The 14874-nt window shown below is 37.0% G+C and overlaps 1 protein-coding gene across 1 annotated transcript in view; it reads right to left on the bottom strand.

Annotated features, from left to right (window-relative positions):
* Nucleotides 1–5872: 5872 nt before the first annotated feature.
* Nucleotides 5873–14874, bottom strand: part of SACS (sacsin molecular chaperone) — a 30497-nt gene continuing 21495 nt past the window's right edge. The window contains 1 exon segment of the mRNA XM_009890617.1: nt 5873–14872. Within this exon segment, the coding sequence (XP_009888919.1) occupies nt 6118–14872 (8755 nt within the window). The 3' untranslated portion in view covers nt 5873–6117.

Genomic DNA, 14874 nt, shown 5'->3' with positions numbered 1-14874 from the left:
ATTTACAGAAAGATTTTTACCCATAATCGTTATTAAACCACAGTCTGTCCATCCTTTACAGAAAAGAACCATCATCCTTAAGGCAGGAGAATCAGAAAAAAAGGATGCCTAAGACTAGGCTGTTTTTTAAACTTGCTGCTTCAGCTCTGGTGGACAAGCGAAGAAACCCAACACAGTTATGATCCCAGATTACCACAAAAGACTGAATTGAGAGAGAGCCCCCAGTTAACAGTATCCACTACTATTGTAGTAAAGCCCTGGGTAGTCCGTGTCTCAAGGGCTGCCTTTGTAATTTATCCAACGAGTCTAATGTACAATACTGAAATTACCCTTCATTAGCAGGGTGGAGCCCTCAGCAATTAATGCAAACTCAAAGAGCTTCAATAGGGAAAGTAGGACACATGCTTAAGCTGACCTTTTGGGGCCCTTCAGGCAAAGGAGGCAAGTGAATCAAGGTCCCCCATGTTATTTGGAGAGTGCTCTGATCACTAACATCAGTGAGATGTAGGAAGCCACACAGCTTCCATTTCTGAAATGCCCTTTTCCTGGGCTGAGACATCTACCTTCAGGAGTGTGTATGGGGCTGTTGGCCCTAAAGAGAGGAATACACCTCTCTACAACTGTACCTCTCAACTGCGTTGCTCTCTGCAACTAAGCTCAGAGCCAAGACAGGCTTAAACAGAAACCTGCCTTCAGCATTCCTTTCAAGTCACTTTAGGTGGTTCCAGTTCCACGTGCAAGTTTTTACAATCCAAATTATGAGCAGTCTTGGTTTATTCGTTGCATAGAAAGTCTGTATATTAAAATAAAGGACAGCAAATTCCATTGCATGTGCCAGATACCTAAAAACCACTGCTACGAGTAACCTGGAGGGCTGTAATGTCTACAGTATTTTATAGATGTAGTACAACAGCAAAACTGGGACTTCAGTCCCTAGAGAATTCAGCCACTGTCTAGTTTCAAAGGCATTTGAAATGTCCTCATACCCATGTTTCTGACATCAAAGACCATAACACTCACTGCCGTGTGGTACCAAACTACTCATTCACCTACTCTAATCCCTAGATGGTAGCCAGATACTGTAAATAAGTACCTTAGTTACAATCTGCCTATTCCGCTGGCAATGGAAACGTAGCATTCTAAGTCATGCGTTTTAAGCTTTGGTTTTGGAGGCACTTTTTCAAATGCGATTCGCCAGCTAGTACAGAGCAAGGGATTGAATCCAGCTTTCCACGTATCACAAGAGTAACCTAACCCCTAAACTACTGGGTATTTGGAAGCCACTTCCGTTGCAACTTCATGCGTTGAAGTTGCTCTGTTTTAGTTAACATTTTTCCAAAGCTGTGGTGTGCAGCCAGGAAACCCGGGGCGCCATTCCCCGACTAGTGACACTGCTAAGCACTATGGCACCTCAGTGAGACATTGCAATAACGACTGCCTTTCCTGGGGAAGTAAAGCTTTTGGACTCGCCTCAGTTCACAGCTAGATTCCGAGTAGTACAGAAAACTAAACAGGTCTGCTCATCCTCAGCTCTGCCATCATCCAAATCACCAGCTCGCCCCTCCTCATTGTTTAAATGTCATTCTTCATTCTGCTACAAAATTGACATTGAAAATGTAGTTGCATTATGTAAATTGTGCAGGTTTTCTAAAGCACGGATGGCAACATCTTGTCACTGAAGAACATTTTTGGGATTTTTTTTCTTTTAGTTGTGGTTAGTGGAGAAACAAAGTTTATGCTGAAATTACCACAGTGTAATCTGCTGATGCTATAATCTGAACTGTTGTTAATCTCAGTATAGTTCATACATTACTAAATTATCCTTTCTGCTATCTCCATGTGGATGTCTTTCCATCTCTCTTTAATACTTAAAAATTGTTTCTACTTGAATCGAACTTCAGTAATTAGTTACAGATTAATAGAAAATTATGGCACAGGAAAGTGAGAGTATGCACAGCTCTAGTTTATTTTCAAAACTGTTATCCAAAAGAAGAAGAAAAAACACACTACCCAGCATACTAAACTTTGTGTTTGCATATTTTTTCCTCAAAAATAATTATTTACAGCAGCTCTTGTAACTGGTTGAGATTGTTACAGTGGAAAAGTAAAAATATCAAAATGGTAGTAAAACTTTACTGGTGATTGCCCAAACACAATCCTCTCTGTTGCCATTTCACAGTCCTTTAGTGTTGACATTTGTCTATCTTTATATAGCTTTATGCAAAAGGAAATTGCAAGAATTAACTGAAAACTGCGTTCTTGAATAAACTTTATACATTTTGAAAAGTCTGCTTCTCCTTTTGTGTTAAATGAAGCACAGCTTAAATGAATATTTTCATTTTATTAAAAAAAAAAAAAAAAACCACTTTCCCCAGACTCTAAGAATGTGACCTCTACATTATTTAAAAATATGAATTAAAAACATGGCCCCAACTAAAAATTTACTTTCCAGAATTTAGAAAAGGCTTTACAATTAGGTTTCATTGGATAGCTGGAATTCCTTGGTCTTCATCTGTAGTAGGTGAAAGTAAATACAAAGTCATGCCAGTGCTACAGAATTAATCATCCAGAAAGGAAACCAAAGAAAAGATAAAGAGTTTTGATGAAAAACTCAGTGACAAACACCTCCATGTGACAAAAATGTGTGTCTTCTTGAAACGAAAACATCTACTTTGGCTGTCAAGTTTCATTATTTTTGAACTATCACTTCTGCCTGTGTTCCACAACACCAATCCAGCCATCCTCAGTGTTCAAAACCAGCAATAGGAAATCTCAAAGTTGGTACTACCTTCCTTTACTTTAGTTGGAGCAATTACCATAGATTTTATGAAAGCCTCATTTAAAGCAACACAAGTACCAAGTGAATGCAATCCTTACACTAATAATTCAAATCCTAGTTTTCAAGTCACTATAGTAACTTCATTTTGATGATGATTTGAGCACAAATATTGCAAAACTGCATTTCTTTATACAACAAACTATTTATTTTTCTTTTGGTAATTGGCTACACAAAAATCTATTTCCTTAAAAAAAAAAAATTTAAAAAGGTCTTTTTCTCATCACTAATTGCTAAGGCAAGTGACCAGTGGTTTTTAGAACAGTGCTAATGCCATTGTTTTAGAGGAAAATGTTTAAAGCTTCCGTAAGAAGATAAAGAGTAAGAAACACCTGCCAAGGCTTGTTACAGCTGCAGTTCCTTAGATTTAAGCTACTAAATGTAGAGTTAAATCAGTGTCCTGTATGTCTTATCTTTGCTAAACTTCGCACCTGGGAGACAGGACTACTGAAGCTGCTTTTCCGAGACACGTTACTGGTACCTGTGGAAGATAACTAGGACATAGACCTGGCTGAAAAGACCTTTTCTCTCATGTGAACTTGTGTAACGTGAATTACTTGTACAACATATTTTTGTGGAACCTACATGCAAACATTTACTTCTACAGACCCTTACTAAGGAATCGTCACATACTAACTGTTCTGAGCTTCCATGTCCAACTTAGGAACCAATATGTTATTCTGCATTTCCCAAGGCTCAGCTGAGCCAAAAGGAAGTGTGACTTGAGCTTTGGTTTTTTATTTATAAACAGGAATTAAATGGCATTTATGAAATCAGTTTCTATCACAACATCGTTTCCTGGTCTCACAAGGCCTCTTTATTTAGGCTGTTACCGTGACTTAAGCAAGTAAAAAAAGAAAATACATCACTCTTGCCCATCTCTCCGCATCCATATGGAAAATTTATTGCACCTGACTGATGGTATCAACCCAAGAATAATGGAACAAGTGAAATTTTCTCTGTCATTCAGGTTTTCTTGCTCACCTTGGTTCAATATTTAAAATTACTTCAGACCATTAGCTTCCTAAGACCGGGACCCTTTTCTTTTCTCACAGTGTCAGCACTCTACAAAATAAAAACATAACAAAATAGTTTAGTAATTCTACACAGCTGTTTTAATCATATTGGTAAGGCAACACATGTTGCTTACAAAACAGTTATGTGCTTCAACGATTTCCTTCCTCAAGTTGTCACCTAAAAACAGGAGTGTTTATGTTGCTCGTCTGTTATTCATTTTCATGCTACTGTGTCACCTTATATTTTAGCTCCATTTAAACTGAAAAACACAATGAGAACTGTTTCCTTTTGTTAGTATTTTGCTTACCCTGAATACTATTCATCTGACAACGCACAAAGTAAGTAAGAGCCACAAAGGAATCTGTTTAAAAAACACAGGGAATTAACTAAACTGATTTATTTCATGGCACACCAGGATTTGTGTTTTGCTTACATGCTATTTATTGCAAAATTCAGCAAAATGTACAACTTCTTTGAGAAAACTGCAAACATTTGTCATTGCAAGGAAAAAAAAAAAAGCATTTTTCCTTTTTAATAGTATTTTAATATTGGTGCAATTATTTAGAATTAATTGAAAAGAGGTTGTGCATTTACCTATATAGAAGAAAGCTTGAAATAACAGGTGAATTTAGTAAAACCAAAACACATCAGACTGAAATATATGTTTGCATTTTTCTTTATTAAAATTATGGCACTTAATATTTAATAGCAGAAGTAATAATAGGGCTTCACAATCAGAAGCAGCATCGTTTTCCAAACATCACATTTTTCCCCACTACAATTTGCAAGATTTTTCAGAAAAGAACAAGCCCTTTATAATTTGCACAAAACTGGAGAAGCCTTCACCATGATTTTTTATTTTTGGATTACAACATCAGCCCTGCAAGCTCACTGCCGTTTAGTTTCCTTTGTATTCTGTAAGTTAAATTACAGTTTCACTGTGCTGTCAAGTAAACAATTGTAATAGCATGTCACTGGAAAATATTTAACATTTATGTTAAATGTGGCTGATCCAGCAAAGAAAAATCCTTCAATTTAGCATTAACCTTCCACATTTTTTTATTTTTATTTTTATTTTTTTTACAAATAGCTAATGTTGAACATATTGCATGACATTACCAAAAGTATTACAAACTATAAAAAAAGAGCATGAACTAAAAATCAGACTTCTCTAGGGCTGTAGTGAACAACAAAATAAACAGCATTACATTGCAGCACCTTTAAACATGTAACAAAAACCAGTGTTCAGTGTACACCAAAAATGGGTTACTGAATTGTACTATTATCAATGTTTGTTTGTGGAAAAATATATATATATAGATATATGTACACACACAAAGGCACACACGCAGGGAAAAAAAAAGAAAGTCAAGCATTTAGACATTTGAAAACTGAGTTTTGGTGTTCGAAAAAAATTATAAAACACCATATAATAATGTTCACCAATTTTGTATCATCCACGTGCATTTTTCATTAAACAAAAGATGACATACTCTAGGAAAAAAAAGTAAATTAAATAATTATTTTATAATAAAGTAAATGCAATCAATGCATGACATGAAGTTGCATGTTAAGTCAAGTATCATTATTCAGCATTAAAATAACGGTACCAGTTCACAGGTACTAAACTATCCTTTAAATGTTCACAATGTGATGCTGCAGCAAATTCATAATCAGATCCAGCTGATAAGAGTATTACTTTGAGTGACACGAATGTCCACAAAACACAAAAGACTACAGAAATGCCTTGGAGCAAATACCTCCAAAGTTACTTTAATTTCCATCCTATTTCCATTTCATAGTATGTCCAGTCTTAAGATTAGTACATTAGAAACTGACGTTACCATTTTGGAAACATTACATTAAATGAAATAAAATCTAGTAAGGTGTTATAATTACAGGCTTCATCTAACAGAAAGCTAAGCTTTGGTTATATAAAGTGCAGTTCAATAATATGCCAATTAATTACAATATTGTACATACAGCTAATTTTTGCAGCTTGGTTTCCTTGCAAATTTTAAAAAATATTCATGTTTTACAGTTTGCTTATACAGCAGGCTCAGTTAAAAAAAAAAAAAATCCCGTTTAAATAAATTTCAATTCTAAGTACTTCAGTACCACGCACCTTTGTGCGCTACGCTTCTAAACTGGTTGGCAATGTGTAACCTCTTGGATGTCCACCGATCTGCACAATCACATTTGTATCCTGGCACACGAAACAGCTAAGCGCTTGACCAAACAGTTCCCTAACCTCTTCAAATCACTTAGACTTTTTGTTGTATAAAGTTCTCAAGTTTTATTATGATACAAGCAGTACATTCCATCACTCTCATCGCAACTTCTGAAGTAAACCTATCATTGGGAATCTGTGGAAAGGGGAGTAAGTCAGGATACCTAGTTTTTAGGCTATCTACTCCATAAGCTTCCAATGTCTGAACATCGTTTGCAAGCCCTTCAAGTTGCTGACTATATTCCTCTATTTTTTGTGCAAGGGCTGCTGGTTTTACATCCTTGTCTGATTTGCCCTTCACAGCATAGTCAGCAGCAATCAAGGCTAGTTTAGTAGAAAGGTAGCATTTAAAGCACACCCATTCATTGGCATTTTTATGAAGGTCATTTCTTGCAGCTGAAAAGTTAGCTCGGGCCTGCCTAAGCCATCGACGTGCCTCTACTGGATTGCCAACAGACCTGAACGTAGGTGGGACAAAAAAGCGTTGCGAGTAAGATGGCCCCGTGGAAGATGGACACTTTTCTTTATACTGTTGCCTTTCAGATTTGTGGCTTGTTGCTTCTTGATTCCATGAAGTGTAAAATCTTTGAAATGAAAATTTATCTGACTGAAATCGAGAAGCAGAGGATGAAAATGGTCTTCTTGAGGCTCTGTCCATATTTTGATCCATAAAGGCCTGTTTTTCTAGCCTGTTAATCTCATTCTGTAAATGTTTGAAAACTTCATTAGCTATATCAAGATTCTCTGCATTTTTATCTGGATGCCACTTAAGATATAGCCTCCTAATAATCTTTTTTCTTTCAGATTCTGGAAGCTTCCAAGCCTGTTCAATCACAGATGTCACTTCTCTTAATATCTCTGGCAACGAGTTTGACTTTATCTTTTTTGGAGAGTGATGTTTTGAGGATATTGTTTTGTGGCTCTCTCTACCAGTGAAGAGAGGTGGAATTGTCCTTGGTCCATGTGCAGGAAATTCTGTAGGACTGGTTGGGGTAGAAGGTGTGCTATCCCTGCTTTGAGAACTTTCCTCCGGTCTTGAAAATTTGTATAAGTCAAGAGAGCTCACTATTTTATATTCACTATATCCAATATCAATCTGGTAAATCTTCCCAAGAAAACTGGGACTTTCATCATCTTCTCTTTCTACTTCTTGTACTATGATTGCATAGGTATAAGTAGGTTGATATGATCCATATATATCACCACCTTCAGCATCAACAAGGTAACCAACATATTCACCAGGGTAAAATACATTCATTGGATCCATAAGAAGTGTATAGTGAATTTCAGCTGGTATAGGAGTGCCAGGTGTTGGTAGTTCAAGTTTTGATGGCTCAGAAGAGTCGTACTTCACTCCTAAACTGTCAAGCTTCTCGCTGATCCGGTAAATATCATTACAACCCAGCATGGCAATTAAATATGAGGTATCAGAAATCAGGTTGTCAGTTGCAGATTTTAAGGTCATTGCTAATGCTAACAGGAAATTTATGTCTTTGCTGTCAGAATGCTGTATATAAAGCAATATTACTGCATTTCCGTATCTCTTCAGGAAAGCAAATGTTTCACTTTTGCTGTGGGGAATAGGAGCAAACCCTTTAACTCTTAATGTCGTTTGCAACTTCTCAAAACAGGAAACTTTCAAACCTTCTCGCAAAGCTTTGCAAAGTCTTACTGCTTTTTCTTCATTGGCTAAAAAAGCATTGTCATTTTCATGCTTCATAATCCTAATAAGTCCTGTGATGAACTGTTCTGAAGACAACAATAACTGTAACCTTCCCTGCAAAGAACATAATGCTCCAAACTGACAAATTTTGGGAGACTCTTCATCCAACTGTTCTTCAAGAATACTGCTAAGTAAGCGAGGCCTCAGTTTCTGAGGGAATAACATTATCAATTTAGTGTGAAAACCGTGGTCTTTGCCTAAGTAACACTGGCTAAGATCAACAAGCATTTGCACACCAATGTTACCTTGGATTCTGCTTTTGTAGTGAGGTGCATCATCAAAAACTAAGATACTAGACTTTACCAACCTACCATCTTGACTCGGAAGGTAAAGGGGAAAATCCCTCATATTCTCAAGGTCATTCCTAACCTTGACAGAATCATTCTGAAGACTTTTGAAGAGGCCAGAAACTACTCTTTTAACTGTGCGCATTTCATTAGGATCCAACTGCTTTCCTTCTGAGCTCTTGAATATACGACCTAGAACTTCAACATACTGCTTTGTTGAAATAATATCTTCAGTACCCAAATGTTTAAATAACTGATGGAAAGTACCAAGTTCTAAAGGGAGTTTGTAAAGATAAGGTTTAAAATCAGATTCATACTCAAGGTTTATTACTACCTCTTCAGGCTTAAGGAGCTTCCAACCTTCTTCCACCATTACAAAAGAAACTCCTCGAAGCTGAAAGCGGAATTCCCTTTTCTCCGTACTAAGAAATTCATAAATGCTTCTTAGGACTTTGGCCCTAGTTTTCACCATGTCCTCATCCAAAGTTGTTATATTGCATATGTTCCTGCAGTTATTGATAACTTTGTCCAGGGGAGGGTCCAAATTAACATTCAACATAGTTAAAACTTGCTCAAGTTGTTCTTGTGCACCAAGACTACTTCCTTCTTGCTCTTTGATGCTTAAAGGTGTTGCTTTTTCGGGAAGAATGGGACATGAAGTCCACAGCAACTGCAACACATCAGTCTGTTTGAATTTAGGATTCACCTGTGCCCCATTGAATCGTATAAGAGGAAGCGTTCCATTAACTTCTTGATACTGAGGATGAAATCTAACAAATTCTGCTGGTGCTCGTTCAGGGCACAGAAAAGGAATTAATGACAATTCTTTCAGAAAATTTCCTGACAAAAGGTCAGTTCTTTCTTGAAATATGTGATGAAGGAGGACATCAACAGTATTCTGTAATGTTTCTTTAGACCAGTTTTCTGTATTCGCTCGCATGCTGATCTCCTTAGCAAACTGTAGTAACTGTTGCTGTGAAATGATGAATTTCAATCCGATATGTCGTAGAAAAGTTACCCATGATGGAAGGAACGCAGCTTGGTTTTTCGGTTTTGTAAGTTGCTCTAGTTTCTTAAAAAAATCTTGAGGTATAAAGAATTTTTCAGGAAGCATAACTTCAAAGACTTTTACAGTCCTGTCATAGAAATATTTTGCAGGTTTTAATCTATTACTTGCATCATGAATGATCAAAATGCTTTCAAGCTTTTCAAACAGCTGTTCTTTCATTTCTGAAGTTTCTTCAATGCTAGTTAGCCTATTCTTTAGGTAGATCAGGTGTTCTAATTTTGCATCATAAGACAGACTTTCAATTTTTGGCAAAAGATGTTTCAAGTACACTTCAAGATCATCCACAGAGACACAGCCAAGCACAGTATACAAATCTGTCAAATGAACCTTCTCTTCAAGAAAAGCTGATGAAGTTGACTGTGTCCATCTGTCTACTTCTACTGATGGGATGCTTTTCGTGAGGACATAACACGTCCCGTATTTTGAAATGCTGATGTATCGGCCACTAATTGATTTATAACATGGAAGAGACTTTAAAATTTTAATGTCATCCTGAGATGTCAAATGACATAAATTGCAATTGAAGTACATTAAGAGAGCCTCAAAGTCACTTTCTGCTAACTTTTCAGTCCTAAAAGTCGATGTCTGTACCATATATTGTATGGCTTTCAGAATGCTTGAAGGATTATCTATATTTGCTGTACATCCTGACAACAAAGGCACTAAAGCACTGTCTTTGGAGCAAATTTTGTTCAATGCCAGCTGAATACAGCCTGTTTTCATTAAAGCATGAAAGACTTTATCACTCTGAGCATTTGGAAAAACAGCTATATGCATAATGCTGAGGGGCAGCAAAACATCACACTCTGGCACAACAAGATGATTAGCTGAGACAGTAAACCTTATACCAGGGAGCAAAGTCCAGTCCTTCAAAGTTTCAACAACATCATCAAATTTTGCTTGCGTATCCTCTTGCTCTTCCTTAATATTTATGGACTCACTAATAAAATGCCAGGCATTTTTAAGCCAAGATTCACTTGCGAAGTTTTCCTTCCATTTCATACAATTTCTTGTTTTATATTCTCTAGGTAACACAGATGACAACAATTCAGCAAAACTTCTGATATCAAAGACTTTTGCTACTTCGCTGCTAAGTAAAATATTGTTGTATCTCAAATACAATGTGTTCATAAAGAGATCCTTGCGAGATGGAATCAGTTCATGGTATGTTGTTAAGAACTTTGGTCGCTTTGAATCAAATATTTGCAAAACATTGTCAAGAGTAATAAGGAGTGGCAACCCCTCAATTTGGATTTCATTTTCTTCTGCATCTTTAAAACAGTAATCAACCAGAAGTTTGAGACTATGGAAGAGTTTCAAATTTGTCTGCTGAAGACGACAGGGTAACTTTCCAATGTGGCAATTAGAGTCTGGAAAAGAAAATGTCATCAAAAATAATCGGACATCAGCAGGTGTCACATAGGTGACAGGAATATCTGCATCTACCAAACAGTGGTAAAGATTTGCAGTTTCATCACAGTTATATACCAAATTAAATCCAATTTCTAAGAGTAAATGCTTGAGTCTGTAAACGTTTTCAGCCACTGTCTTCCGCGTTGTGATGTTGTATTCTGTATTTTTGAGATGTTGCAATTCATCTTGTAGTAAATTGTCAAAGAACGGCCTGCCTTTGTTAGCAGTAGCCATATTAACCCATGTGATGATAACAGCAGAATGCAAATCAGAACCATCAATATTTGGAGCTCGCATAACAGGTAAAAGACGCTTCAAATCTTCATAAATGCAACTGTAAACTGCTTTCACTAAACAATACCAATCCGGCTGAATATCAAGTCTATTAACTGGAAAAAAGGATAAAAATTTTTTTAAAGTGTCTTTCACAACATGAATAGGTGTGTTTTGAAGCACTGAAACTGTAGGATCGGTGCCTGGAAAATACCGTTTCTTCAGCTGAATCAGCAATTCAACATAAGCTGGTGCTATCAGTGCTGTCATTAGGCTACTATTCCAGTCACTTCTTACGCCAACACCGTTATCATCACGCCATAGATTTCTTCTTGCAGAATCCAGAGCAAAGTGTCCATTCACATGAAAAGGTAGTCCAGTTTCTAATGATAATGGTAAGAAACAAAATGCTCGGTGGGGTTTTTTGTAATTATGAGTAATGCAAGCTGCTACCCCGCCACGTGGAAAGAGAGTAATGTCCTCATTCTTGTGGGCTGAAACCACACTTTTGGATACCTTTTCCATAGCAGAAAAGCCCGACCTGTTACAAATTAACCAAGTTGTAAGATTTCCTTCAGAGTCTTCAGTATCCATTGTATAAGTAATCTGTTGCACAGGTATTTCACTTAGCTGCTTTTTTTTAGTTACACTGTCAATTACAGATGCATGGAATTGCTTTCGCTTCAGTCTGTCTCCATCAGTGATTTTACCTTGTACAGAATACAACACATTCAGTGCTCCTGTTGTTTTTTCTATCTCACAAATAGAAATTTTTTCCATATGGTTCAAAAACATTAAGAGTTCTGCTCCATCTGAACGCAGCTTATCTAAAAGATTCTGGACCATTCTATCTGAGCATGGAACTGAGGAAATTTCTGATACTTTCGCCATTTCTCCATTTCGAAGAGGAAACCTAAACATTGTACAATTATCCAGTTTAAAGTGATTTCCTAAGTAGAGGTCCAGTACATCTGAGAACTGTGTTCTGAAATCTGCATCTAAATCTCTAAACATGCGGCCAGGACTTGTTGATGTTGAACCTGGTGCATATCTAGCATGAGGATCAAAAATACAAAGTATATCATTGCCAGATATGAAAGAAGGGCAATCGGTAATGTGATAAACAGAATTGAAACCTATACCATATTGTCCAGTTTTACAGGGATTCCCTACTTTTGTACCTTTTCCAAGGTTCTGAATTCCTCGAATATCATCTTCTGTAAAAGGCTGATTGTTGTAAACACACAGTGCTGGTCCTTGAAGTGGTGCCCATTTCTCATCAAATATTCTATCTGCTGGATGCTGCCTAGGATCAAACACAAAACAGATCTCTGTAGCTTTTGCATCATCTGCATTCTGAAGAAGCTCTTTCAGCATTTCTTTTTCTGAAGGGTAAGCATTAAGAATGCTTTTAATTCTACTTGTCAATTTTTCTTTCTGGCCAAATTCCGTTCCAAGGGTAGTAAAACAGATATTGGATGCGTATCTTTCTAAAGCTTTATGGCGTTTTGGTATTGCTCCAAGCTTTACTGCAACTTCTCTTGGAATATCACCATGACAATATTTAACAGTTGTGTCTTTAACTTTAATCCATGGACAGTCATTGTAACACAAAGATTTTGCAGGAAGAAGTGCAAGACGAGTATCGGGTAACAAAATCTCACCGTATTTTTTCTCACAAAATTCCTGTTTCTTCTCTCTAATGAGGCCCCATATTCCTTCACTAATTATTCTCCTGCAAAGCTGAAAGTTGTCTTCTGTTAGTTGTTTGGTCCCTCTTTCCTGATTTATTAATTCCAGAACTACAGCAAAATCTTCAACTGTAAAAGCCTGTCTTACACCTACACTTTCAAATAGCTCACGGAAACTATTTTTATATTTATTTGGCAACTGATAGAGGTAGGGTGCTGCTTCAAAATTCAAATGAAAAGACACTTTTGTTGGATCAACATACACATTCTCAACCAGAATAAAACTACAGTTTGTCAGTTGTTCAATTATCATAGCTTTTGTTGATTCATTCTGTAACATTGCTTCATGTAGGTATTTGTAACAAGCATTGGTGATATTTTCTTGATATAATGTGATTCCATCAAATGACTTTGCAACTTCTTCTAGCTGATTTATGACCAAATTAACAGCTGGTTTCTTCAGTAAACCCAAAAATTCTTTGACAGCTAATGACAAAGCACCACAACCTTTAAAGGAGTGGGAATTTTCATTAAGAATTGGTTGTATGAGGCAAACTGTATCTTGATGATCAGCAGTGAAAAGATCAGTTGCTGAAAACATTGCTTCAGGCTGAAAATCACTGCCTTTCCAGTGCAGTGAGAAGCCTGCTGGTTTGCTAAGGAAAGGAAGGAAAGGGATGGTTTGACACTTCGCAGCAAATTCTTTAGCTCTAGGGTCCCTAGATTTTAGTTTTTCATCAATCAGACTCACTATAATACTGCTTCTAAGACAAGCTGCAGCATGATCAACCTTGTTAATTTCAGCTACTGACTCTGCACGTTCTATCAGATCTTCCCATAAAATATCGTCTTTAGCCATTCCCAACTGAACAAGTTTAACCAAAATAATGGGGTTAAGATAATCCTGAGTGGTGCCATAAGGAAATCTTCCATCTTCAGCATCATATAACTTTGCAACTCTTCCTTCAGGATGAATCAGCCTTGATGGTGTAACTAATGGATGTCCATCCAACGAACAGGGAATACATGGAGTAACACGAAGAATTCCTGAGAACTCCTCAACTTTTTCATTGAGAACATAACGCATCAGAGGATCACGCAGCTCTGCATCAATCTCCTGAACATTAGGGAAAAATACCTCAGAAAAGAACTGTTTCTCAGAGTAAGTGTTCTCCAATAATATGTATTTGCATCCTGCTTCTTCAAATCCTGTTTTTACCCAGGATGGGAGATCTACAGCACACAGATTTTTGGAACCAGTGTTTTTAAGGTACTTCAGAAAGATCTTAAAGGCTGATGGTCCAACATCTGGTCGTTTCAGTATTGAGTCATCTAAAAACCTTACATTCTTCATGGAAACCCAAGAGAAACCATCAGAAAACACTTTGATCCCTTCTTTGCTTTTCATGTGAGCTATGTCTTCATAAAACCCTTGACAAATAACAGAAAAATCATCATGAACTGAATCAGGATCTGGCCACACTGCACAGTAACTGTAGTCAACTAGCTCGCCATTGATTGCCATGTCACGTAGAACACAAAGTGCTTCTATGTAGGCTTTTACAATAACATGCCTCATGAATACTGTATTCCATCTTCCTTTTGTGTCTGTTTTCCAGATCTCTTTCCGATTTGAAGTAACTGCAAAGCAGCCATTTATATGAAGAGGTAAGCCTGTTTTTATTCGTAGAGGTAAATAGCAGAATACTTCACCTATGTTGTTGCAATTAGGTTTCACAATCCACTTTTGATCCTGGGTTTCAGACAACAACACTCCTACTCCACCACATGGAACAAGACCTAGTCTTCGTCCACTTTCATGTAATGAAAATTTTAAAGCATCTCCAGTGTCCATGCAAGAACATATAAGCCATGTTGTTGAATCTACTGTTTTCTGTGGCAATTCATCACCTGATCTTTTTATCTGCCCCGATTTAGCCATTTCAAAGAAAGAAGCTGGATCATCTTCTGTACCTCTGAAAAGCGGAGACTGCAAATCAGCGATCCGCCTAAACACATGGTGAAATTCTTCTACTACTATCTGTAAGATACACGAGGACTTTGGTGTTTCAGTGGGAAGCTTTTTATTACTGCTGCTGCAGACCTTCATGAGTTTAGCTGCTTCCTTTAAAACACTTACATTTGGTGCAGTCAAGGCTTTGGAAGAACACAGATTTTTTTTGATCGTAACAACATCTTGTGCCACCCCAGGATCATCTGCTTCAATTTTCAAGTATTTCAAAACCATTGAATTTACACTCTGAGCAAATATTATCAGTCTATGACCACAAATGCTAAATTCATCCACAAGAGAGTAAATGTCTGCTGTATTTTT

This window comes from Charadrius vociferus, unplaced genomic scaffold (assembly GCF_000708025.1).
Source record: "Charadrius vociferus isolate BGI_N301 unplaced genomic scaffold, ASM70802v2 scaffold278, whole genome shotgun sequence".
NCBI classification, from domain to species: Eukaryota; Metazoa; Chordata; class Aves; order Charadriiformes; family Charadriidae; genus Charadrius; species Charadrius vociferus.
The sequence above is the reverse complement of the archived record's forward strand: the minus strand, read 5'-3'. Positions and strand labels throughout refer to the sequence as shown.